Here is a 27,906-nt window from a genome sequence, read left to right on the forward strand (position 1 = left end):
GTTTGATCTTCTCATTGAGTCCTGGATTTCCTGTATGTTTTGGACCAGTAGCTTTTTCCGCTTTACATTATCTTTGACAGTTGAGTCAATGATTTCTAGGGAATCTTCTGCTCCCGAGATTCTCTCTTCCATCTCTTGTATTCTGTTGGTGAAGCTTGTATCTACAGCTCCTTGTCTTTTCTTTTGATTTTCTATGTCCAGGGTTGTTTCCATGTGTTCTTTCTTGATTTCTTCTATTTCCATTTTTAATTCCTTCAACTGTTTGATTGTGTTTTCCTGGAATTCTTTCAGGGATTTTTGCCATTCCTCTCTGTAGGCTTCTACTTGTTCTCTAAGGGAGTTCTTTATGTCTTTCTTGAAGTCCTCCAGCATCATGATCAAATATGATTTTGAAACTAGATCTTGCTTTTCTGGTGTGTTTGGATATTCCGTGTTTGCTTTGGTGGGAGAATTGGGCTCCGATGATGCCATGTAGTCTTGGTTTCTGTTGCTTGGGTTCCTGCGCTTGCCTCTCGCCATCAGATTATCTCTAGTGTTACTTTGTTCTGCTATTTCTGACCATGGCTAGACTGACCTATAAGCCTGTGTGTCAGGAGTGCTGTAGACCTGTTTTCCTGTTTTCTTTCAGCCAGTTATGGGGACAGAGTGTTCTGCTTTCGGGCGTGTAGTTTTTCCTCTCTACAGGTCTTCAGCTGTTCCTGTGGGCCTGTGTCTTGAGTTCACCAGGAAGGTTTCTTGCAGGGGAAAAGTTGGTCCTACCTGTGGTTCCAAGGCTCAAGTTTGCTCGTGGGGTACTGCCTAAGTCCTCTCCGCGGCAGCAGCAACCAGGAAGATCTGCGCCGCTCTTTCCGGGAGCCTCCGTGCACCAGGGTTCCAGATGACGTTTGGTGTTTTCCTCTGGCATCTGGATGTGCACAGAGTGCAGTCTCTTCTGGTTTCCCAGGCGTGTCCGCCTCTCTGAAGGTTTAGCTCTCCCTCCCACAGGATTTGGGTGCAGAGAACTGTTTATCCGGTCTGTTTCCTTCAGGTTCCGGCGGTGTCTCAGGCGCAGGGGTCCTGCCGCTCCCGGGCCCTCCCCTACGGGAACCCAGAGGCCTTATACAGTTTCCTCTTGGGCCAGGGATGTGGGCAGGGGTGGGCAGTGTTGGTGGTCTCTTCTGCTCTGCAGCCTCAGGATATATATAACATAATATTAAATTTTAATGTTGATCACATCAAAACACTGGAAAGACTTTCCGTTCTAATGTGCAAGATGAAATTGGGAATTTCTCTACCTGAGCAGTATCAGGTTTCTCTTGGCATTTTTGTTGTGGTTGTTGTTGTTGTTGTTCGTTCATTCATTCATTTGTTTGTTTTGGATTCGTTCTGGACTGGATTTCACTGGATGGCCCTGGCTGTCCTGGAACTCACTCTGTATACCAGGTTGGCCTTGAACTCACAAAAATCCCCCTGCCTGTACCTCTGCCCCTCTGCCCCTCTGCCCCTCTGCCCCTCTGCCTCTCTGCCCCTCTGCCCCTCTGCCTCTCTGCCCCTCTGCCCCTCCCCTCTGCCCCTCTGCCTCTCTGCCCCTCTGCCCCTCCCCTCTGCCCCTCTGCCCCTCTGCCCCTCTGCCCCTCTGCCTCTCTGCCCCTCTGCCTCTCTGCCCCTCCCCTCTGCCCCTCTGCCTCTCTGCCTCTCTGCCCCTCTGCCCCTCCCCTCTGCCCCTCCCCTCTGCCCCTCTGCCCCTCTGCCCCTCTGCCCCTCTGCCTCTCTGCCTCTCTGCCCCTCTGCCCCTCCCCTCTGCCCCTCTGCCTCTCTGCCCCTCTGCCCCTCCCCTCTGCCCCTCTGCCCCTCTGCCCCTCTGCCTCTCTGCCTCTCTGCCCCTCTGCCCCTCCCCTCTGCCCCTCTGCCCCTCTGCCCCTCTGCCCCTCTGCCCCTCTGCCCCTCTGCCCCTCCCCTCTGCCCCTCTGCCCCTCTGCCCCTCTGCCCCTCCCCTCTGCCCCTCTGCCCCTCTGCCCCTCTGCCTCTCTGCCCCTCCCCTCTGCCCCTCTGCCCCTCCCCTCTGCCCCTCTGCCCCTCTGCCTCTCTGCCTCTCTGCCCCTCTGCCCCTGCCTCCTGAGTGTTGAGATTAAACTTATGTGCTACCACCACCCAGCAGCCAGGTGACACCAAAAGAGAGAAGGTAAAGAAAGAAGATGAAACTTCTAGGCCAGATAAAATACAAGAGTAAATCATTCCAAAGGTGATCGATCACAGAGGTGACCTTAATTTTGACATATGTAACATAGAACTTCCAAGCACATACTGAGTTACTTTATTAATGCACACATATCAGCTTCTTAATTAATTTGGACAGAAAGTTTAAACCTTTTTCCTTAGTTTGCTAACATACTGTTAAGAAGTGACATGTTAGACTGTATCTAAGTGCTTTAGAAACAATGTATTATTTTTAGGCCATTGCTCTTTTTCCTCTGTGGTAGACTCCAGATAACTGAACTAAATGAAATACTTGAATTGTGCTTCAAAATGTTAATTCATTAGGCTGATGAGATCTTTGTGTAGACAAAGTACTTGAAATTTTCAGTTTATTATTTCACCCTATAGTAGCGGCTCTCACCTTTCCGAATGCCGTGACCCTTTAATACAGTTCCTCGTGATGTGGTTAACCCAGCCATAAAATTATTTTCGTTGCTCCTTTAGAACTGTAATTTTGCTACTATTGTGAGTCATAGTGTAAATATCTGTGTTTTCTGATGGCCTTAGGTGACCTCTGTGAAAAGGTTGTTTGGCCCCCCAAAGGGGTCATGACCCCAGAAATATTTGAGAGCAAAATAGTAGGTACACTTTTATTTAAACATAAACAGAAAACAGAACTTCCTGAGAAAGACAACAATATTTCTTAACTCTAAAAACATCCGTAACCCTTTGCCTAGTTAGTTTAGATTTCTTGAAAATAAATTTAGAAGGACAGTTTCAGCTGTAAGATCTAGAACTATTGTCTACAGACGTCACAGACGACGTCTCACCAAAGCAGTGTTGACAGAGACACGGAAGCCTGCCCTATGTTTGCTGAGCACAGCAGTCACACCGGCCACAGAATTTAGCTGCTAACTTAGCTTTGCAAATGGAACCACAAGTGGCCGTGGAGTCTTTTCTTCTGTTCTGCTTACGATACCCACTTACTGTCACCCACTCTGAACTGAAAGCATCTACTTCTGCCCCTCCTACAGTCTTCGGAACTCTCAGCCCGACCCTTCAATAAGTAGAGAAAGAGAGAGAAACCACGGTTCCTCCTGAGCTGCCTGGCAGCTCCAGGGTCCCAGGCCAAGGGCATTTCCCTGACACATGAAGCTGTTCCAGGACTTCTAGCCCTACACTGAAGCTCTCTTGTAAGAAAGCAGAGAGCACCCACTGCAGCCTGGAGGGCTAGTCAGCCCACCTCACATTGGATGCTGTGGGTACCTCCTCAGAGAAGTTTACAGGATGGGGAATACGTTTAATGTTCCAGACCTGACTTACAGGTCAGATTATAGCACACAGTTTTGTCTTAGGGAAGAGGGCAACTGAGAAAAAGAGATGCATACAAGTTAGGATTTGCTCTTGGTCCAATAAGCTTAGAAATGAGGCTGAAAGCGGTGACCGTAATGACAGAATTTCTTTTATTATCCTCTCTACTCTAATGCATGTTCACATTGTCTGACCTTCATTTGCATTTTAATGTTAACCAGTTTTTGTACCCAGATCTTATCTAATCATGTCTTTTAAAATCGGGGTCTCCATTTCATGGAGACGTTCCTTATCAGACATGAAGGTGCTGTAGGTTTTCTTCTAGTTACTGAACGAACTATTCCATGAGGAACTTTGGATTTATTTCCTCTAGTTAGGATGTGTGGCCAGTAAATTTACACACATAGATGGATAATTGATTATACACATTTAATCTATCGATACTTCTTTTCTCCTCTGGTTGAGTGTTACGTGTATCAAGATGTCACCGTGGACAGCAAATAGGCATATTTGGGGCAGGCATTTATGTCTGTCATTCAGCATGCAGGCTTGCACATGTGTGTGAGCATGTGTAGGGAAGCTGCTCTGAGGCAAAGTGCCCACCAGTTCCCAAATATTCTTAATATGAGTGAGGCAGAGAGCCAAGGCCATGCTAATTCCTAAAGCCTGTCTTGCGGATAAGCACAACGATACAACAGCAGAACAGTCATTTTCTGGGACAGACTTTTCACAAAATCTTAGCCACAAGCCGCACACACTGACAGGTAAAGTTTGGGTCACTGCACACTGACTGTTAGATTAGACCAACAGATGCATTTATGCTAGTTAAATATGTAAAAGTTGAGTAATATGTAACCTTCTCACAGGAGCTGTGAGCTTGGGCACTGAGTTACTCTTTAAAAAGGAAACAAGAAAGGGTTGGGTATTTAGCTCAGTGGTAGAGCGCTTGCCTAGCAAGCACAAGGCCCTGGGTTCGGTCCCCAGCTCCGAAAAAAAAAAAAAAAAAAAAAGGAAACAAGAAAACTGGAAGGAAATGGAAATAAAATGGTACCACAAACTAAGAAAACTAGAATAGCATAAAGTTAGAAAAAAACGAAAAGGTGGTATTTGATGAATGTAATAAAAAATAATCCGGTATTAAACACTGAGGCATTTTAAATGAGAACAGAAGTTTTCAATGTAAAAAGGCTTTGTAATTATTCAACTACACACACACACATACACACACACACACAGTATGTTAATATGATAAAATCACATTGTTGTGGTTTGAATTAAAATGGCCCCATGAGCTCACATATTTGAACTAGTCACCAGGGAGTAGAACTGTTTGATGGGATTAGAAGGATTAGGAAGTGTGTCACATGGGGGGGGGGGGGCTTTGAGGTTTCAAAAGACCAGGCCAGGCCCAGTGTGTCTCTCCCTTTCTGCTACCTGCAGATCAGGATGTAGAACTATCAGCTACCTCCTCAGGATCTTGTCTGCCTATGTGTGCCATGCCCCCTACTGTGATGACAATGGACTAAGCTTCTGAAACTGGGAGCCAGCCCCCAGTTCAATGCTTTCTTTTATAAGAGTTGCTTTGGCCATGGTGTCTCTTCATAATAAGAGGATGGTGACTAAGACAAACATGAAAGTCATCAGGTATCTATGAAAATAAAATTATATATATCTAATGCCTCCCTCAAGGCAGGGAGGGACATGAAGCCGCAGCTGTGGAAAAACTAGGCTCCCTGACTAATTTACTAGCTTTACCCTACAACCCAGGACCACCTGCCTAGAAGGCGCTCCATAGGTCCGCTGATGACACCACTGCAGGGGAAAAAGCCAGTCTTTGGGGTGTGCTCGCCTGACAGCTGAACAGCATGTGCCAGACGGTAAAGGGGCAGCACCTGTCCCAGACTCTTGAGACTAACAGGTAATCCAGTCCAACAGACTGCACCAGTAATCACTTCCGGTGCCTTCCGTTCTACCTGTGACGTTCAGTCAGCCCGACTGCACACTGACTGTTAGATTAGACCAACAGATGCATTTCTTATATCAGATCACGGTCCCTCTTTTTAAAGTATTATTAGTGATTCCCAATATTCTCAACAATCCCAGTAGTGAGGCAGCTTTTAGATTTGTCATTCGAGGCAGGGATAGAGTCAGGAGTGAAGTACAGTGAGTGAAAGCCCGGTGTGTACACGTGAGCCTGGACCCCAGTACTGGGAGCCTAAGGCAGGAAGATCCTTAGTTTCTGGTCAACCGCAACTTGGTAGCAAAATATAACAATATTGATCACGGCCGTTGGTGATGTTGTTGATGATGATGATGGAGTAACCAAAGAGAAATTTCTTGATAGAAAAAAAGAGCAGGACAGGAGATTAAAGGCAGGTGCTTAGAGGAATGGAGAGAAAACTCCTTAGGAAAGAGCAGAAGGAAAGAGGAAACACATCCCACAGCCGCCTCAGCCATCTTAAGTTTCCAAGTTACCTGATTGGAACCAGAAAACCTACTGAGTTTATTTTAGATATCAGTCGTCTTACAATTACTGATTTTTAAAAATCAATTTTAAAAAAATACTTCCCCTGGGAAGTCTTACTGGACTGAGAGCTATTATTCGTATTTAGACGTAAGCACTCTGTGAAAGGTTGTTATACATAGGAGACAGGGATGATTAGAAAATATGATCCACTAAAAAGAAAAGCTTGTTACTTACAGTTATCAGAGATCCTGGAAGAGAAATACTTCAGCAGAGTTAAAATGCTTGCTCCATCTAATTCGGGCATCTCCTCAGACTTGTTGGTGAGGTGAATGTCCTGCTGCGGGTCTTTGCACACACAGAACCCAATCAAAGCTGTTTTCCTCAGGTCAGAGGTGGCTGCGTACAGACAGACTTCCGCAATAATTGATGTGTATATGAAGACGATGTCTGAGGCCCAGGGGATGTCATATATACTGCAGTAGTCTTCCTGAGACCAAAAAAATCAGAAGTGCACATTAGAGAATCAAAGTACGTTCTGTCAGCTTCGAAACCAGATGTATAGTATAATTATAACAAAAATGATTTATTCCAATGTTATGCAGTTGTTGTGAAACTAATTAGAATTTCTAAATGTGCTCATGAGACTTAGTTTTTGATGAGTAAGTTTTATTTAAAAATTAGTTCAGAGATACAGGTAACTAATACATATGTGAAGTAGCAAGCATCCGATCGCTTTAGTAATCTATGGAAAATAAATTAATCTATTGCACCTCCTCCTGCACCCGTGACAGATCAGCAGGCCTGCTTACCCCCTGACCCCACAGCACTGCCCATCTCCCAGGAGGTCTGCCCTACTCAGGGACACAGGTGAGATCCCTGCCCCAATCCCCACTCCAGCTGGGACCCCACGGAGTCCAGCGGGTGTGGGATCTGTCCCACTCTTCTGGTCTACACCTCTGCCTGCATCCATGGCAGATCAGCTGCCTGCTCCCCCATCCCACATCCCTGCCTCTCTCCCAGGATGACTGATCTAACCCAGGTCACACAGCTCTGCCTGCCTCTGGGGAGGTGCCTCTTGGGAGACACCCAAGCCAGTTAACACCAGAGATAACCAGATATCGAAAGCAAGAACATGATCAACAGAAGCTGGTGCACTGTGGCACCACCAGAACCCAGCTCTCCTACTACAACAAGCCCTGGACAGCCCAACACCCCTGAAGAGCAGGATTATGACCTGAAGTCCTACCCCATGAAGATGACAGAGGCCTTAAGGAAGATTATAAATAATTCTTTCTTTAAAATACAGGAGGACACAGGCAAACAGGTAGAAGCCCTTAAAGAGGAAACCAATAAACCCCTTAAAGAAATGCAGGGAGATACGATCAGTAGGTGAGGGAACTGAAAAGCGGTCCAAGACCTAAAAATGGAAGTAGAAGCAATAAAGAAAACACAGGTGGAGCGAACCCTGCAAACGGAAAACCTAGGGGAAAGGTCAGGAAATACAGATGTAAGCATCACCAACAGAATACAAGAGGCAGAAGAGAGAATCTTAGACATAGAAGATACCATGGAAAATATTGACACATCAGCCAAAGAAATTACAAAGCGTAAAAAGCTCCTAACCCAAAGCATCCAGGAAATCCAGGACACAGTGAAACGACCAAATCTAAGAATGATAGGAATAGAAGAGAGTGAAAATTCCCAGTTCAAAGGGCCAGAAAACATCTTCAATAAAAGCATAGAAGAAAACTTCCCTAACCTAAAGAAAGAAATGGCCATTAATGTTTAAGAAGCCTATGGAACACCAAACAGGTTGGAACCAAAAAAGGAAATCCTCCTGCCACACAGTATTCAAAACACTAAACTTAAAGGACAAAGAAAGAATATTAAAAGCTGTAAGAGAAAAAGGCCAAGTGACAGATAGAGGCAGACCTATCAAAAGTACACCTGACTTCTCAACAGAGACTCTACAAGACAGAAGACCCTGGACAGATGTCTTGCAGACCCTAGGAGATCACAGATACCAGCCCAGGCTACTATACCCAACAAAACTCCAAATCGCCACAGATGGAGAAACCAAGATATTCCATAAAAAAAACAAGTTTAAACAATATGTTTCTACTAATCCAGCTCTACAGAGGATTCTCGAAGGAAAACTCCAACACAAGGAGGGAACCTACACGCAAGAAAACATAAGAAACTCATTATCTCACAACAAACCCAAAGGAAGTGAGTCATGCACACACACAATACCACCACTAACAACAAAATAACAAAAGCTAACAATCTTTGGTCCTTAACATCTCTCAAAATCAATGGGCTCAATTCCCCAATAAAAAGACACAGGCTAGCAGACTGAATATAAGTAACAGGATCCATCACTCTGCTGCATACAAGAATATTTGAAATAGCTCTATCTGAAGACCCAGCTACACCACTCCCGGCCATATACTCAAAAGATGCTCCACTATGTTCATAGCAGCTTTATTCAAAATAGTCAGAAACTAGAAACAACTCAGATGTCCCTCAACCAAAGAATGGATACAGAAAATGTGGTTCATTTACACAATGGAATACTATTCAGCTATTAAAAACGAGGACATCATGAAATTTGCAGGTAAATGGATGGAACTAGAATGATGGAAATATCCTGAGTGAGGTCACCCACACCCACAGAGTACGCACTCACTGATAAGTGGATATTAGCCTAAAAGCTCAGCATACCGGTGGTGCACCCCCACAGAACAAAGAAGTTAAACAAAATGGAAGGCCAAAGTGAGGATGTTTCAATCCCACTTAGAAAAGGAAACAAAATAATCATGGGCGGAAGAGAGAGGGATGGACCTGGATGGGAGGGGGAGGAGGGAGGGAAAGAGGTCAGGATTGGATGTCAGGGGAAACAGGTGAGAGGCCCAGAGGGCAGGAGAATGAGTGGAAATACGCAACTGCCAGGGGTGGGGCTGAGGGTAAGGGGGACCTCTAGAAAGTCCCAGAGATTCTGGAAGGTGGGAGGCTCCCGGGACGCAATGTGGGTGGCCTTGGCCAAAATTCCAAATAGCAGGGAGATGGAACCTAAAGAGATCACCTCCAGTAGACAGACAGGATCCCCAGTTGAGGGATGAGGTCACCAAACTACCTTCAACATCTCTGACCCAAAATTGTCCCTGTCCAAAGAAATGCAGGGACAAAAATGAAGCAGAGACTAAAAAAATGGCCACCCAACTTGGGTGGGCACCAATCCCTGGCACTATTACTGATGCCATGTTGTGCTTGCAGACAGGAGCCTAGCATGCCTGTCCTCTGAGAGGCTCTACCAGCAGCTGACTGAGACAGATGCAGAAAGAGACCCATCGCCAACCATTGCAGTCAGGTCAGGGACCCCTATGGAAGAGTTAGGGGAAAGGATCGAAGGAACTGAGGGGGATGGCAACCTCACAGAAAGAACAAGTGTCAACTAACCTAGACCCCTGGGAGCTCAGAGAAACTAAACCACCAACCAAAGGGCATGCACAGGCTGGTCTGAGGTCCCTGGCACATATGTAGCAGAGGGCTGCCTTGTCTGGCCTCAGTAGGAAAGGATGCACCTAATTCTGTAGAGACTTGATGCCGCAGAAAAGGGGGACACCTGGGGTGGGGGACTCTCTCAGAAGCAAAGGGAAGAGGAGATGGGGGAAAGAACTCTGGGAGGGGGACCAGGGGGGCAACATTTGAGATGTAAATAAATGGAATAATTTTTAAAAATTAATCCATTGAAGCAGTTTGTTTTATTCAGTGCTATGGCGCCTTGCAGGCCCAAGTGGTTGTCCAGTAGATAGGCCTACACACCCTTTCACAAACCGGCCACACTGAGTGTTCTCGGAGGGTTTTAAAAAACAGAATATGTAAAGTTGGGAGGGAGAAAGGGGTATGGAAATAGGAGATAGACTTGATCCAAATGCATGATTTACATGTGTGTGGCTCTCAAATAATCAATTAAAGAAATAGTTCCTTCCATATTATTTTGGGAAATAGTCTTGTCTAGTGTGTGTAACTTTCATATGCATGAAAATACAAAAGAATTACAACTTTCAGGACAGAGTTTGAGAGTGCGTTCCCAGAACCTGTTCTCAGAGACAGCCTCACTGGGAAGTTCGTGGTAAACGAAGGGCGGTGGCTGTGGAGAGATAGCTCAGAGCATAAATGATTGCTGTGCAAACCTGAGGACCTGCACTCACATCCCCAGCACCCACATAAAACACCCATTGGTGGCAGCACACCCTGGAATCCGAGTATCCCAAGCACCCCAGGGGCTTAACTATTCTGTGAGCTCCAAGTTCAATGAGAGACTGTGTCAAAACAATACTTGACATTGACCTATGTCTACAGACACACATACACAAACCCAGACACTCATAAATACCACAGAGAGAGAGAGAGAGAGAGAGAGAGAGAGAGAGAGAGAGACAGACAGACAGAGACAGAGACAGAGAGACAGAGAGGCAGGCAGACAGGCGGAGAGAGAAAGAGAGAGAGAGAGGGAGGGAGGGAGGGAGAGAGAGAGAGAGAGAGAGAGAGAGAGAGAGAGAGAGAGAGAGAGATCGTAGTATTTCACTAAGTAATTTATTCAACAGAAACAGTGAAAATGCAGTAAGAACCCCATCTGTAAGAATTACAGTTCTACATGCAAAATCCTGTTGGTGATGGCACCATGCTCTTTGCTTTAGGAAGCAGGGGAAACAAGCAGGAATTTATCTAGAAGCTCCCTTCATGACGGCTGTGTGTCCATAGTCCCAGAATGTCCCCCGCAAAATCTGGGACACAAAAATCAACAGCCGTATCCAGCTCTAGGCCCTGAAAGCCACAACACCCATCTGCCAGGCAAAACACGCCCCCAGGTTCGATATCAGCCTGACTCTTCGTTGCCTGGTAACCAACAACTTTCTGGTAGGGTTTTAGGTCTATTCCGCAGAACCAAATACACGCCTCATAATGTAAATGCAGTCAAATATCTACAGCTATGGAGACCACAGAGTTTCAAACCTGGTCAAACAAGTAAGAGTAAGTGACCATTGAGTGTTGTGTCCTAAACAGGATGTGCATTGTATCAGCCCCTCAAAGGCCCACTAAACACTTGTGATACCTGTAGTGGGTTCAGCCAATGCTACTTATATTCTAATGTTAATTTGGTTCCCAAAACTGCTTATATGAGTGTCTCCACGTAGCTTCTGGGAACCTGCCCCCAGTTGGTTCTGATTGGTAAATAAAAATGCCAACAGCCAATAGCTGGGAAGGACAGACAGAGGCAGGCTTTTGGAATTTCCCAGAGTCGCCATGGCTTAGAGTGCAGGACAGAAAGGCATGGCCACCTTGGGAAGGAGCTGGGAGAGCACAGCCTAGTGTGCAGCCCAGTTGGGCAGCCTTCTGGGTACAGAGCAGCCAAGATGAAATATTCACTAAATTCTGTAGCTCACTAAATTAACCACATGATGGTTAAGGCAGTGGCCCAGCTATTGAACTGTTTAAGACATGTCAAAATATAAAGGCTGTGTGTGTGTGTGTGTGTGTGTGTGTGTGTTTCATTCCAAATATAAACCATTGAGGTGGGTGGTGATCCCCTCACCAGGATTTATTAACTAGGTATTTAATTCAACAGACACCTGCTCCACAGCTCTCAGCTTGTGGAGAGCGACCAATAAACTTGGGGATAGCCTGAAGTGTTTGGGGGTTCCATGGGAGACCTTTGGCCGACAACTCAACTGGATGTAACCCATTCCTGGTACTGGGGGGCTCACTTGGTGCATTTCCTTCCCTATTATCACACACACACACACACACACACACACACAGAGAGAGAGATTTTTGTGTGTATGCTTCTTGTGTACTTTCTTTAAGTTTTTGTTTGTTTTTGTTTTGTTTTTGGTTGGCTGGCTGACTGGCTGACTGACTGACTGACTGACTGTCTGTCTGACTGGCTGACTGACTGACTTTGGCTGACTGGCTGACTGACTGACTTTGGCTGACTGGCTGACTGACTGACTGACTGACTGTCTGGCTGACTGGCTGACTGACTGACTGACTGTCTGGCTGGCTGACTGGCTGACTGACTGACTGGCTGGCTGGCTGGCTGACTGACTGACTGACTGGCTGGCTGGCTGGCTGGCTGACTGACTGGCTGACTGGCTGGTTGGTTGGTTTCGGCTTTGATTTGCTTGCTTTCTAAAGAGTAAGAGTGTGGTGTTGGGTGAGTAGGGAGGTGGGAAGGATTTGGAAGGGCTTGGGGAAAAGAAAACCATAATCAGAATGTATTGCATTGAGTTAAAACAAAAAAAGGAAAATCAAAGATAAAGAGGAGAGAGAAAAATGGCATAAAATAGAAAGGATGATCATGATGGGAAAGGGGAAAAGAGGGCAATTAGTGTGGCTAGGACCGTGATGCACTGCATTCCTGTATGAAATTGTTTAAAAAATAAAAATTAAAAAGGATTCGAGTTCAATATCATTTGTAAACTGTAAAAAATACAGAAACAAACTTAATAGTCAACAGTTCGGGACGAAATGATCCCCTTTCCACTAAAATTTTCAAACATGTTTATGAATGCTATCACAAGTAATTTACATATACAAAAAAACCACACACCAACATTAGCCATTACCGATCTACACACATCAGGCACTCGGATGCGGTATGTAATTTGCGTGACGGTAAGAGTAGAGCATGTTTCCGCCCGTCTACTTTCACAGCTACACGGCGAGGTGTTACCTGGCTCTGAGGAGACAAGAGGAAATGTGTCATTAGGTCCATCAGTGTTTTCAAGCAGGCCATGTTCAACTTAGCGGCTTCCCCCAGGACCAACAAAGCCAGCGCTGAATCCAACCTGAATGGTAAACAAGCGATAAAGGCCTTAATAGATAATGGGAGCAATCAATCTTAATGAAAAAGCATTGAAGCCAAAGGAAATGGGAGTTCTGATTGTCAGATATATTTATCTTCAACACTGGAAGATTCTAGCTGGCATGAATTATAATAAAAGTCTACAAAGAAGAGTGATAGTTTAAGAAGTTTATGAATTTAAGATACTAGGCTGGCAGCATTGGGGTAATAACCACCAGGAAACATTTCCACATCTGTGTGACACAGTAGTCAAAGGCTGCGGCTCTCAGGGGAACCCTTGAGTCATTGCGAGATGTTCTGAGTCGTTCTCTGGCGACTGACTCAACAGGGTCAATTTGAGGAGGGTTTTCTTTTCATGACAAACCTCGGTATTATGTTATTCTTTGAAAAATGAAATATCTCAAAATAAAATGCATATTTCATAGAGAAAGAATAAGATCACAAGGTAGCCTTTTAAAATTCTATATAAGTGGGAATTTATACTGAAAGTTACTGGCCATTAATGTTCATACGTAACAAGGTTTTCAAGAAAGTACAGCCTATGCCATTGTTTTGGGTTCACCCAACTGCAGTGCGTACAGGCTGGAAGAGTTAAGAGACAGCAAATGTGAGATTGCCCGCATGGAGAGCGTTTGTGGCCTTGGCTGTGGGTGCTGGGTAAGTTGAGCATCCCGGGTGTTTAACAAGCGTGTTTGAATCTCACTATTATGCTGTATCAGGGGATTCAGCTTAGGGGAGCATCCATCATGCTCTCCCTATGCACACACTCAACACGTTAAGTGAGTTAAGCCAGGCTAAGGAAGACAAATACACAAATTTTCCTTTTCTTCGGAATCTAGACGGCCTCTCCCCCCATAAAGACATGAAGGAAGAGAGGCCTAGAACAGGCCCTCTATGGGGAAGGGACAGGAGCCTGCAGGAGGCGGGGCCAAGGGATCGGGAGAGGGAGGAAAGGAACAGTAGCTATGGTCAAAGTACATTCCGTGCTTGTATGAGAATTCCACCACAGAGCCCGTCACTTTCTACAGTTAATAAATGCTGATAAACTAGGTTTTGAGAGGTACAGAGAGGAATGCCTTCTATGAGACAAAGACCACCCTAAATACACTAATAGAGCTTTACAGATCTCAGGGGTCTTTAGCACTAATTGTCTACTTGATTTAAATTTGACAGCTTTGGACTCGTTTCAGATTTTTCAAATCCCTTTCTCTTTAACGTGGCAGACTGTACGCACGGAGAAGCCCAAGACACTCGCACATACTCCCTTCAGTGCTCACTTAACTGTAACAACGTCTCCTCTGGCAACTCAGATGGCTTTGCACTTCTTTCTTTTCTAAGTCGTTTCTTAAGTGTTTCAACACTAAACCTCCCTGTGGCCTAAAAGGGCTCAGGTTTCACTCGAGATGGCAAAATGCTTGGCACAGATTGTCCCCTCAGCATGGGATGTTGTGTGGCTTGGAATATATGAGTAGGTTTCTCAAAAATGACAGGTCTATATAAAAATATACCGAGATTATGTCTAAGTACGTATTATATCTAAGTTATAGCGCAGTACATTTGACTCGAAATTACCTTGGAGATTGAAAGCACCGTGTGACGTTGGTTTGGCCGATGAGATAGAAATAAATTTGTATCACTAGGTGGGGCGACACACACCTGTAATTACACTTGATAAACTGAGGCAGGAAGAATACAAGGTCACAGCCAGTGCAGACTACATAATGGGACTGTTTCAAGACAAAACACAGAAGGAGGCATACATACAAAGAAAAATCCCTAAGCTATTTTTTCTATTTTTTAATAAAAAAATAGTACTTAAATAAATTAGAATTTAAAAAAAAATTAGAACTTTTATTTCCTTCACTGATCCTCTTCCTCCTGCCTGGAATACCGACTAATACCAGAATTAGAACTTCTGTGCTGTAGTAGCAACTCTGAAAGTCACATGCTGGGGTGACAGATCAGGGGTCAGAGGACCCATGAGTCAGAGCATGTATGTCACAGCGCTTTGCTTGTCCTGGGCGATGACTGACGCCCTATCTGGTCACGAGTGCAGCTGGATTTCTCTAACACGGAGAAGACTAAATCCCAACCGATACCCCTAATTCCAAGATACTGCAGAGCCTCAGCTCTGCTACTAAGTAAACGCTGTGAACAACTGCCTGATACATCTGCTTCTGCCGTCTCCCGCCTAGCTCAGTCTTACTGGTCTATGTGAACAAGTAAGAAGCAAAATCTGATAATGGTGGGCCATTACCAACTTGAAATAGCTGGGTTAGGGTGTTGAACTGAGGTGAATGGCTGTTTCTCTGGTGTTAAAAGGTAACTTTCCATGACTTTCCAAGTAAAGTCCCAGAGTGGCCGAGGGACATTCAGTGACCTCCAGGAGGAATGAGTCCCATTCACACTCACCACGAATGCTCCACAGGTGGGACAAGGCCCCCACAGAAGGAGAGTTCGGGGGCTTCCCCCACCCTGCCCTGCCCCTGAGAACAGCGTACCTCCTCAGGCTTTCCTCTGTTCTCTTTTCTGTCCGGGGAGTTGTATCTAAACTAGGGCATGCTCACCAAGCTATGCATTGAAAACCATCTCAGTGTCAGCCACTTATGGCAGAAAAAGTGCTCCCTCGCTAGAAGCACACTCTTTTCCATCAGTGCTGTTGACTGCAAGACCTTCTATAAGCAAAACTGCTCCTGCCAAAAATAGACTCATGCATCAATACGTGGGCGCTGAAATTTGTTAAAAGTCAGAATTGAAAATCAATGCACACAGAGAGGAGAGCTGGGGCTGGAACGGGGTGAACATGCACACGCACACACACATACACACACACACACACACACACACACACACACACACACACACACACACACACCGCTAGCGCCCCGCTCGGGCTCCTTGAAGATGCAGAAAAGGTTCAGTTACCAGCAACTTGATTTCACAAAGCTTTGAAACTGCACAGGGACCACGTGAGGAACAGGTGCTGTGCATTTCCCCTAATTGTGTAGACAAAGAGACTGACCCAGGCTTCACAGTGACAGCCACGCACATCTGGGAGGAGGTGAGACCATCGACGGCTGAGAGCTCCAGGTTCAGTTTATTCCTCCAAACCGTGCGCCCAGGGAGTAGGTTGCTCTTTTGGAGAAATGGAATTAAAATGTCTCCAACTGGTTACATTTTTAGAGGTTATTCCAACCTCGCCATAAATATTCCAGAAAGCACTGTCTAGATCAAAATCCACACACAACCTTGAAATCCAGTAACAAAAATGGTCCCTCAACTTACAGGGGCAGCACAAGCCATAATATGGGTAGACCTGGAATTAGGAGACCCACTAAGGAATAACCACTCTCTATACTGGGAACCGAAGCAGCCAGGTCCCAAAGAAAACAAAGAAAAAAAAATCGCGTTCGTCTTCAAGTTTATCCTGTGAGTCACAGGATCAGGGGAAAATACAGATGATCCCTTACCCTGGGATGCTGGATTTTAAAAATAAACTATCAGGGATCTTAATTCTGTGTTTCATTGTATCTATCATCGGTCTCTTCCTATTTCTTCAGAGTTATCGGGATTCAAACAATGAAAAGTCCTGAGAGGTATGTGGCGAGGACATAAGGAGAAGTTGTGCGGTGAGAATGCAGGCGAGGGCTTTCTCGGGGTGGGGGTGGGGATAGGGGTGGGGGTAAACTGTGGAGGTGAGATCACATGGCGGTCCTCGGTGATCGCAGTGGTGGGTCCTAGTCTTCAACTACTCAAAACCACGACTTTAACCGCTGTCAACACAGATACCTCGCCTTAAACTGTCCATTTCCATGGCGATCTTTTCACTCTGGGGTACGTAAAGGGAAAACCGGACAGAGTCTCCGGGACCGGTGAAAATGTATACTAGGGCTGAAAACAAGTATCAGTCTGCTTCCTCAAGAAAACCACAACTCTTAAAGATATTTTTTACAGAGAACCCAAGGATGTGGCTTAAAGGATAAGTGTGAGGAGCTGAGTTCTAGTCCCCCAGACCCACCGTAAAGCTGGATGTGACATGGACCACATTGATAATCCCAGGGGTCACCACCCCACCCCCCACCCCCCAGTCTCCCATCCCAACAAGATGGGAGGCAGAGACAGGAGGGTTCCACAGAAGGGTGCATAATGAAATGCAAATATATCCTTTAAGTAGATTCCTTAGTAAAAGATATTTTTAAGTAGAAAGTAGCAACTTTTAAATAACTAGTTTAATGCCATAAAGAAACAGACCAAGTAGAATAGGGTCGGTATAAATTATTAGCATCATCTTTATCACTGATTTGACCCCTAGTCTACAGAATGTTTTTCTCTCCTGCTGCTTAGATATTGTTTTGTTTTGTTTTGTTTTTTACATTTCAAAGAGATGACTATGTGAAAATTCTGTTCTTGATCCTGTCTGCTGAAAGGGTTTCCTTCACTGGATTACAGAAGGTCCTTCGTTTTTGAAGGAGACTGAAGGCATTGTCAGGAGGCAATGGCTACCGTTTATCAGGCGCACACGGCCACTGATTCCTCCTCTCTGCCCGTCCCCTGGGCTGCTTTAGGCTGACTGTGTGGCTAACAGCAGTGAATCCAGCCAACGGGATCTTCCATTTCTGCTCTTACTGGTTTTCCGATATCACGGTAAGTTGTGCAACATTGGCTGGGCTGCAGCTCCGGTGTAGTGGAAAGCCATTCCTTAGTAAATACTGTCAAGCTAGAAAGGGATGCAATCGCATTTATGTTGTGATCCTGGCAGCGCGGGACACATTACTGAGGGAGAGAGTTATGTCCAAGAGGCCGGCTAGGGAAAGACAACTGCAAACGATGCTAGGACTTCGCAAGGAGGCTGTGGACCGGGAACAGAGGGCGGGGCAGCACGTGGGAGCTGCAACCGATGTGTTTGCAGCCCGTTTAGACACTAGGTTAGAAAGGAAAGGTGGGGTAGGAATAGAGGCAGGCAGATTTCTATGAGTTCGAAGCCATCTTAGTCTACATAGTGAACTCGGGGTTAGCCGAGGCTATATAGTGAGCAGAGAGGAGGGAAGAAGCGGGGCTAGGAGGAGAGGAAGAGAAGAGGAGGATGAACTAATTTGATTAACTTGTCAGGAAATGCCCTTTAGTACAAATCGCAACCAAACAGAAACTAGCTGAGGAAAGTCAGTTCAAATCTGAGTTAGAAGAACATAAAGTAAGGGAGAATTGTCTTACTTAAACCTCTCAGAAACCTTTTAAGAAGTCCAGAATGCATATACATACAACTAACACTATTCAGTTTGAGCAGGATGTGTTTATATAGTCTATTATATGGTGTGTGTGTGTGTGTGTGTGTGTGTGTGTGTGTGTGTAACAACTGAGTTCATGATTTGAAAGAGAGCAGAGGGTTACGTGGGAGGGTTTGGAGGGAGGAAACGGAAGGGAGAAATAACAACTCTTTTCTCTCTGGATGGTCAGCAAGCTGGTTCATCGGTATTTAGTGACTCATTGAAAATGGCACAGGGAGTAAGCGGTCCAAAATGGAGGTCTCCTGACTTAGGTTGAACACTGCATGATGATGCAGTGTTACATAAATGTATGTCTCCCACCAGCAGATTAAATGCTTACCAACAGTGAGGAGGATCTATAGATCTATGAGGAATATGAACCAAGAAAAATCAACAAAGTAGAAACCTGGATTCACATGAAGTCACCTCAGCTTGTGAAGAATGAAAACAGCACCACGCCTTTTGTTTAAAAGCTTCCAGTGAGACGTGCCCATGGACGCTAGAGTTATCAGGGCTGAGGAGTTCAGACAGACAAAGGATGGCAGGGGAGTGAAGAGTCTATTGTCCCCAAAGCACCTGATTCTTGGTTTATTTTGAGGAAACACAATTACTCTAAAGTCTGACAGGCATTTGCCAAGTTGGTCCAGTTTTAAACTATCAGGCTTTTTTTAATGCATACGTGGGCATATAAACGGGACACGTGGGCACATAAATGGTTAGTTTGCTTTGGGAGGTTTTATGTGATGACGGTCCTCTCCAATGTTATGTTTCTCTGCCATCTTTGTAGGCCAACAATTCAATTAGAAATATAATTTTTTCATGTTGGACTTGAAAGCCTCTGGAGCTGGCTTGAGATATCTCTCAGAAGCAAATGGGGCACTTTGGGAAAGGCCACCCTGCAGGGCAGAACACTGAGAGCATACAACAGCATAGGAAATTTAGTCTGCCTTCTAGCAGGCTTCCCATCTCCTTCTCTGGGTGGACAAAGGCCACAGTGTGGCAGCTGGGGGAGGGGGACGGCTGCATTCTCCACTCCTCTGATTCTCCCTTGTGTTTTATATTGTGTTGGCTTGGGGACACTCTTTCCTCTTGGGACATCATGGTCCCAGCAAGGATGCTTTAATTCTATGATAGATTGTGTGTGTGCGCACATGTGTGTGCATGTGTGCGTGTGTGTGTGTGTGTCCATTTTCAGACTTAAAAGCTGATGGTTTTCCTTTCCTTTTGTGTTATAGGTAGTCTAAAAACGGGGTTATAGGAAATGGGGTTATATAATAGGGAGATGTATGGGTCAGCTACAGACCAACCAATCAGAATGACCAGATGAGTCATTGAGTATCCTAATTAAGTTGTCTTTCATTGCACTAAATATCTCAGCATTCTCCATCATTATGTTGTCTCTGATACCCACAGGTGCCAACATCTCTCTGGTTACTCCTCTTAACCCTCACCGGTGTCAACATAAGAAGGCTGAGAAAAGGTCTCTCTCCTCAAGTGTCAGTTAAGAAAATCTTGACAGCCCACCTCTCAACAGCCCTTTCAGTGTCTCTTTTTATTCTGGATATATTGTTTGCTTTCCCGGTTTCTGCGTTACCCTTGGGTGTCACAGAGTACACCATGAGAGTGACAGAGAAGGATCCCTAGAAGGCAAGAAGGCATTTCTGTGTAGTTCCAACAATTCGATCGATGCTCTGTTTTATCTGGAGTTGTGGCGTCTTGCTATCTGTACATGCTGCTGTCTAAGTCACCTAAGTACCGTAATAAGAAAAGTTACTTTTATATTTAATGTGAGGCTATCCTGAACAGATTTAGTGCAAGCTTAAACCTTTACTCAATTTCTTTGTGGTGGTTTGAGCAGGAATGGCCCCTGTACACTCAGGTGTTGGAATGCTTGGCTCACAGGAAGTGACACCATTAGGAGGTGTGGCCTTCCTGGAATAGGAGTGGCCTTGCTGGAGGAAGTACAGGGTGGGCTTTGGGGTGTCAGAAACTCAAGCTGATTCTCTTCCTGCTGCTTATAGGTCCCGATTCGGAAGTCTCAGATCGTCCAGCATCACGTGCATGTCGCCGTGCTTCCCACCATGATGATGCTGGACAGAACCTCTGAAACTGTAAACCAGCCCCAATTAAATGTTTTCCTTCATAAGAGTTGTCATGGTCATGGTGTCTCTTCATAGCAATAGAACACTAAGACACTTTTAAAGATGGCCTTACATTTATGTAGTGTTGTGTGTGTTCACACGTGTGTGTACACCCATGTGTACAGGCACGTGCCCAGGAACGTGTGTGCAGGTGAGAGGGCAGTTTTCAGGAGTTGATTCTCATCTTCTATCGTGCACATTCCAGGGATTGAACTCGGGTCCTCAGCCTTAGTGACAAGCTAGGCCACACCCTAAGTAGCTATAGTTGGTCTCTGAACATCAGTTGTGGTTTGTTGACTAGAATCATGTTTTTTATTTTTCTAATGAAAGGTTACTTTCTTAAAATAAAAAGAGAAACACAATAAACAGTATCAAAATGATTTGGCATTATTCAGACGGCTGTCGTGCCCTCTCTATTATCACTCGGGGTTACTTGTCCCACCTTACTAGATGATTCTCACACCCTCCCAGATAAAAGAAGGAAAGCTTCAGATGACCCAGGCAGTTACCAGTTGACAGTGCAGTGATGTCCTCCTGGGAAAACGTCCTCTACTACTGGGATACTTGGAACCCTGTCCCAGGCTCTGGCAAACATACTAAAGTGATAAGTTTCCTTTTTAAAATAACAACAGTTTGTATTGTCTGTAACCCCAAAATCTATGAAGTACCTGGTTTTTAGAGGCCTGTTGACAGCCTTAAACATAAATGGTCAGCAAATTAATTAAATATGTGTTGATACAACATTTAAAAATGGCTAAATGGTTAACGTAAGTCTGAGGCAGGAGGAACCGCCATGATGAGTTCAAGGCCAGTGTAGATCGCACAATAAGTTAAAATCTAAACTGGGCTACATGGGGCTCTGTCAAAGAGAGATGGAAGAAAGGAAGAAGGACAGGAGGAGAAAAGGGAATGGGGAGAAGGAGGAAAGAGAAGGAGAGAGAATTCATATGTGGGGAAAAAAGCATGCATCCGATGAATTAATATCTAAGGATCTCAGGTTATTCATGAGCAAACAAACAACCCAGCTTAAAGACAAAGGCCCTGACTCAACAGTTCTTAGAGGACACCACACAGACAGCTCACAGTTACGTGAACGAGGCTCCACCTCACCAATAATGAACGTAATAAAGATTGAAGCCCCAGAGAACTCCCACCTCGCACTTACCACCATGGGTAGGAACTGCCACTTCACACCTGTTACCATGGGTGTGAATTCTCTTACCTCATACCTGGTACCAAGGATGTGAACTGTCACCTCACACCTATTGCCGTGGGTGTGACCTCTCTCACCTCACACCTGTTACCATAGGAATGAACTCTCACCTCACATCTGTTACTGTGGGTGTGAACTCTCACCTCACACCTCTTAACCATGGGTATGTGCAATGAAATAGAAGGTAATTGTGAGGGAATGAACAAAGAGAACCCTCGGTATGTTGGAATGTAACCGAATCCAAGATGGGGGTTTAAAAACACCTCAAAAGAATTCTAAATAGGATGCCCTGTGACCCAGCAACCTCTCTTCTGACTAAGCATCCAAATGAATAGAAATCAGAATGCTGAGTGTGTCAGGTTTGCCCTGCTCATTGACAGACGGTGGACTACATGTTACATGGGATACTATTCATTCGTCAGTGACACCTGGGTGAACTTGGGGAATACTGTGCTAAATGCATAGGCTAGTAAAGGAAGGTAAATATTTCATGGTCTCCCATGTGAAATCCAAACTCTTAGAAATCTAATGCGAAGTTAATCTGAGGCCTGGAAGGAGGACCGTCGCTGTACAGAAGGAAGAACTGTTGAAACAGTGGGACAGAGTTCTAGCAATCCACATAGCATGGTAACCATCATCAACACATTGTTTGTTCAAAATGTAAAAACAATAGGTTTCAACATTCTCACCAAGAACAAGTAAGTATGAGAAGTGGTAGGTATGTCAATTAACTTGAGTTCACACATACATACACATACACACATACACACACCTACACATATACATGCATACACACACAAACACTAAACAATACACTGAACCCTACAAATATAATTATTCCTGACATATACACACATACACATACACATACATACATACACACACACATACACTAAACAATCCACTGACCCCTACAAATATAATTATTCCTGACATACACACACATACACACACATATACATACATACACTAAACAATCCACTGACTCCTACAAATGTAATTATTCCTGGTCAATCTATAGAAGCTAAGGTCTTCCTTCCACTGTACCCAGCCTGCTTTTGTAGGACATCTATGCTCCTTCTTAAATTAACACGTGGACCAGGAGAAGCTAACCCTTACTGAGATTAAATGGTCTTGTATGTTCTTTGAAAAGCACAAAGAAATAGCATCCGCACATTCCCTTTCAGATATGTGATAGATGATCTCATAGCGGAGATCCAGCAACATGAGAAGTAAGAAATGTTTTAAACACAGGAATGAATTTCTTCTCTGTAGCACATTTCATTTAATAGAGACAAACTACCCAGAGCAGCCAGCAGAACAGGACAACAGAGACAGCAACAATTCATTGGTATGGCCGATATAAAATATGCGTGTGGCTTTTGTCTTTGGAGCTGAGACTATAAAGTGTATTCGTCGGCAGCTGAGCCGTGATTAACATTTCCGAGCTAAGGTCTCCCGGAGTCACCCGGGATTTACGGAATCGCCCTTACCAGCATTTGGTCTGAAGCTGCGCTTTGTGGAAGAGGATGTGGTCTAGCACCGCATTCAGCTGAGGACGATTGTCCTGAACGCAGGACCACGCAGCCACACTGTGCCAGAGCAGGTGGTTGACTTCATAGCCTCTCTTGTTCAGCTGCACATGATTCTGAAATTACAACATGGACATTGATCTGCCAAAGAGTTCTTTGACTTGCACAGAATTGAAAATACATTTTAGGTATACCAACCGAAATGAATATTCGCTTGCATTTTATGTGTTACTAAGTAGAGTCGCCAAGTACTTTTAGGTGTGGATAGTTGATGTGAGCCTAATTTTCACTCAAAATCTTTACACAAATCCCTGTGTTCAGTGAATCAGTCTACAATAAGACAAAAGTCCCCAGAATGTCTGGAGGACCACTGTTGGGTGACTGTCCTTGGACTCCGTGTGGCTCCCTTCTATACAACACCTGATCATCAAGGGGCAACAGGGAAAGTTTTAACAGACTGGACTCTGAAACGTGGATTTCTCTGCATTAACAACCAAACAAATGCCTCATAGAGCATGACCAATGCCTGTTAGAGTTTGTTCTTTGAAAACTACAAATTTAGATACTAAGAAGTTTTTCCGTTTGTGTTCTCCAAGTGTTCCCTGACAGCTTCGTTAAATAATTGGTCTGCTGCGGTGATTGACACTCCATGACATCATAGCACTCTTCCCCGCCCCCGCCCCGCCTCGCCCCGCCCTCGCCCCGCCCCAAAGGTCCAAGGGCCGGTCACATTCTGTACTGGCAAACAACACTTCACATCTAAAGGATTTCATTTCCCTCGGTTATTATATAAAATATCAGAGCTAAGATCTAAAGATAGTCTTCATGTTGAGTCCTCTTAAAAAGCTGGAGGTTCATACAAATTTTCAAATTAAAACCACTCAAGTTTTCTAGCAAGCCATTTTAATTGTATTCTTTGTGTACTGATTTTTTTTTTTTTCATGTCAGGAATAGTTAGATGCTAGAGTCAAGGTCTGCGGGAGCCCGCTGGCCCTGGAAGCAGTAATCCAGGAAAGGAACTATATAAACAGAGCCATGTTTGGGGCGTTACAGTATTCCACAGGGAAGTTATCGTCTGAGATAACGTAAGACATTGGACTGAGCCGTGCTGACTCCGGTAAATGCTCAGATTAACTCAGTGGAAACTAGTCAAAGAGTAAGAGACATTACATGAAATTGTCTCGGGAGCCCTCGGCTACATCTCAGCCTGTGTGTCTGGTGGTCTTCAGGCTTCAGGCTTATGGGAACCAAGGTTCCCATAAGCAGGGATATAGATCCGTTTTAAATTTTTGAGACAGCCTGACCAATGAGTTTAAAGCAATTCTTTTCTAGATCATAGACACTATATGGCTACAGAGACGACTAAGTTAAGTAAATAAATATCCGACATGACACATGGTGAAACGTTAGGAGGTGAGCCGTGTGACGGACGGCCGCAGTCCCGATATCCAGTAAGAGAACACCTGAAACAGAAGGACGTCAAACTGAATCTATGTTCAGGGAATTTAGAAAGACACTGCCTCAAACTAGCAAGCCATATAAAACGGTCCAGGTGAGGGTTCCGCACAAGACCTACGCTTTCTCTTAATCTGTTATGATGTCGTTTTTACACATGGTGGAGAATGAGAAAAGGTGGCCTCTGCTGTTGAGAACTGATTTGACACCATGTATTACAGCCTGGTCTGACACAGTCGGGTCATTGTGACTTGTTAGGCACAAACACAAACTACATGTCCTGGATACTACTCCAAGACTATGGGTTTTTCCTTGTTTTTTATTGGTCATTTTATATGTTCACATTTCAAATGTTGTCCCCTTCCTGGTGTCCCCTCCACACGCCCCCCCACCTCTCCCCCCTTCCCTTTGCCTCTATGAGGGCGCTTCCCGACACACCCTATTCCCGCCTCGCTGCTCTAGCATCCCCTTATGATGGGGTAACAAGCCTCCACAGGACCAAGGGCCTCCCCTCCCATTGATGCCAGATAAGGCCACCCTCCATATCTGTAGCTAGAGCCATGGGTCCCCCCATGTGTGCTCTTGGGTTGGTGGCTTAGTCCCGAGACTGTGGTTTTTAAAAGCTGTTTACTGAGACTTGTTCTTAAACACAGTCAAAAAGGAAGCAACCGTGTTGCCCACAAAAATATCTGGTCATAGAATCACCCTTAGTTTTCAATAGGAGAATCTAAAGGGAACTCCTGTTTTCTCAGGCTCCCCTTGATCTCTCTAGGTCCAAATGCTGAAGAAAATAATAATAATAATAATAATAATAATAATAATAAATAAAGAGCCCAGAGTGCTCCCTCTGAAGCATTCACAGTTCCTCCTGGGAGTGTGGGCGCCCCCTTCTCCTTTCTCCCTCCTCAGAGGAACGAACCCCATTGTCTCTGACAAACACGTGCTCCCCCTCCTGACCTTTGGCTTAATGGCCTTGGCATTATCAAAAAGAAAGGATTGATGGAATGGTGATAATCACGTGGTTCAATCCTGTGGTCCCAGAGCAGGAGAGAGCAGCCCTGACAGTTATTATGTGCCACAGAAGCTCCTATCTTTATGCCAAATCAACTTACTGGGGTTGGGAGACGAGAATGCCGCAAAGAGGAGCACAGAGGTTAAGGGACATTTTAAAACATTGCGATTCTCTGGCAGAGTGGCTGTGCATGTTCGATCTAATGAAAACTTAATATATGCTTGACTTTTCCCCATACTTCCTCTTATTGTTTCACTTTGCCAATTGTCAACCTGTGGTAGCTCTGACGTGGAAAGGAGATGGTGTTGGGGGACTGGTCAGCCAGAGAGGTGTCTGTTACACAGGGATGAGGACCTGAGTTTGGATCCTCAGCACAGATGACAAAACTAGGCATAATGGTGCTGTGAGTGCTGGGGGTTGGAGGACAGAGACAACAAGAAGATACCAGGTGTCGGTCTCTGGCATCCACGCCCACCTAGATGCTCGCACTTGGCTACACACAGGCATGCACACCAACATAAAAAAAGGAGGGGAAAATTGAGAGTGGCTTTTACTGGATGATAATTTGATAAGCACCAAGCACCGAATTCAGTGACTTTGGAGAACATTTTTCCAGCCCTCTCTGCCTGCCTTTTCTTTCTTTCTTTTTCTATTTCTTTTTCTTTCACCATGTCCTGTGATTTCTCCATCTTCCTCCCATGCCGTCCAGCCTCCGACTATCATCCCGCAGTTTGCACAGTCCCTTCTGTGAGACGCCCACCTGCCCAAGTGCTGTTGGGAATCCTGATAACACGCTGTTTTCGAGACTGTAAGTACACTCCCTCCGAGGGACTGATCAGACTCTTTGAACAGAGTTGAGATTGGAGGTGTGGGCTCTGCTGTGGCTTGCAGATGCAGCGTTCCGAGTTTTGTCCTGTTTTCAGTCATTTTAGGGGTCAGTAGCATTGCCATGAAAAGACCTCTTAATACAAACGTGGTAGCCAGATAGCAACACAAATCGCTGGACAGTGCTCCTAAGTTTGAAGGCCACCCATCTCGTTAGGATGCTCTTCTCGGTTAGCATCCCTGACGCTTGGCAGAGTGTCCCAGATTTTGATCACATCCTTTTGCTTACAGAGTGTGTGAGGTGTGAGAGGGAAAGACTCCTGATCACATCAGAATGCAAAATTTGGTGTATCTGCTGCTTTTCAGGGAACTATTTATATGTTAGATAGTAATATTTAATAAGGGGGCCACTCCATTTTAGCTGAGTTCTTTCATATCCTCCAAAGAACTCCGTTGTTACTGTCAAGTGACAACTGTGCTTAGAAACGTCAACTGTGCTGCTGGCCAGACAGAGTGGGAAATTCAGTCCTGCAATGGGGCTCTGCAATTGCAAAGCTAATAAAAGTGTACCACTTTATCAAAGTTGGTGGGAATTATGGATCTGGATTACTTAAAGGGACATTAAGAGAAGAAACTGTGTCTGGGGGCAAGGGAAGGAAGTGTCCTACCTGGGGGTGAAACCAAACATCTGTATCGTGTATCTTACGATATGTAAATTCTACAGGATTTTGAAGTAATTCTAGCACTGGTTGTACAGCAAATTCTGCAAGTGCTTTTACTCCGTTTCTGTGAGCATTAAACATAAGATACTTTACAATGTCCAGTGCAGGCTGTGCGTGGCCCTTTTAGTAGAGTCAGACGATAAGGGATGATGGATAGATCGATAAATCCTGGACTGCAATATAGCATCGATAACGACGGGAGAAGAAATGGCCACTGGTGTAGCTTTTACGTTCTATTATCTCTTCTTTTCCTCTCTCACTCCCCGAAGTAGGGAATGAAATGGGTATTGAATGGGCAGAGGCTCGGCTGAACTGGAGAGGCTGGCTTCGAAAAGCCACACTGGAGAAATTGGGTGGAAACTGGGGAACTTTAGGGCTTGCAATCATGCCATGAATCAGTGCTGATTAGCCGAGCGGTGATTTAGGAGCACTGTGGCTCCACTATCCTTTATGGTTGTTATATTATGAAGTAATTGGAGAAGGAAAAGAAAGGCAATAAACCTGACAGCCCCAAATGCGTTATAGTCCCCTCAGAGAATCGCGCGGATAGAGCTGAAATAGAATTGAGGTCCTTTGTTCTACAGAGTGGAAAAGGCACGGGAAGACTCGGACTGCGCATGTCGCTCTCGGCAGACGGGTCCGTCCCGTGAGCTGTGGGGCTTTGCCCCTTCGAGCAGCGCGTGTCCATTGCTTCCAAGGGTGGAAATAGGTTTGTTCTTCAACAGAACCAGCCTGGAAATGTGTGGCCCCACCTGAGCCAGAACGTGGTGGGGCTGAGGTTGCTATATTTGCATAGGCAAATTGCAGGTTGCGACACTACTAGGAGATACAACACTCGGGTCACTCATTTCCGTCAAGGTAGCCGCATCCTCCTCTGAAAATCACTGTGACCTGTTTAAGTTAGAGCGAACACCTAAA

General features: G+C 45.1%; 1 protein-coding gene across 1 annotated transcript in view; it reads right to left on the reverse strand.

Moving 5' to 3' along the window:
* Positions 1 to 27,906, reverse strand: part of Tmem232 (transmembrane protein 232) — a 228,059-nt gene that overhangs the window by 146,064 nt on the left and 54,089 nt on the right. Inside the window, exons 7-9 of the mRNA NM_001270390.2 lie at positions 22,936 to 23,090; positions 12,693 to 12,807; positions 6,188 to 6,440 (exon numbers count right to left, since the gene is read on the reverse strand). Coding sequence (NP_001257319.1) covers positions 6,188 to 6,440; positions 12,693 to 12,807; positions 22,936 to 23,090 — 523 coding nt within the window. The remainder of the gene's footprint in view (positions 1 to 6,187; positions 6,441 to 12,692; positions 12,808 to 22,935; positions 23,091 to 27,906) is intronic.

Source organism: Rattus norvegicus, chromosome 9 (assembly GCF_036323735.1).
Source record: "Rattus norvegicus strain BN/NHsdMcwi chromosome 9, GRCr8, whole genome shotgun sequence".
NCBI classification, from domain to species: Eukaryota; Metazoa; Chordata; class Mammalia; order Rodentia; family Muridae; genus Rattus; species Rattus norvegicus.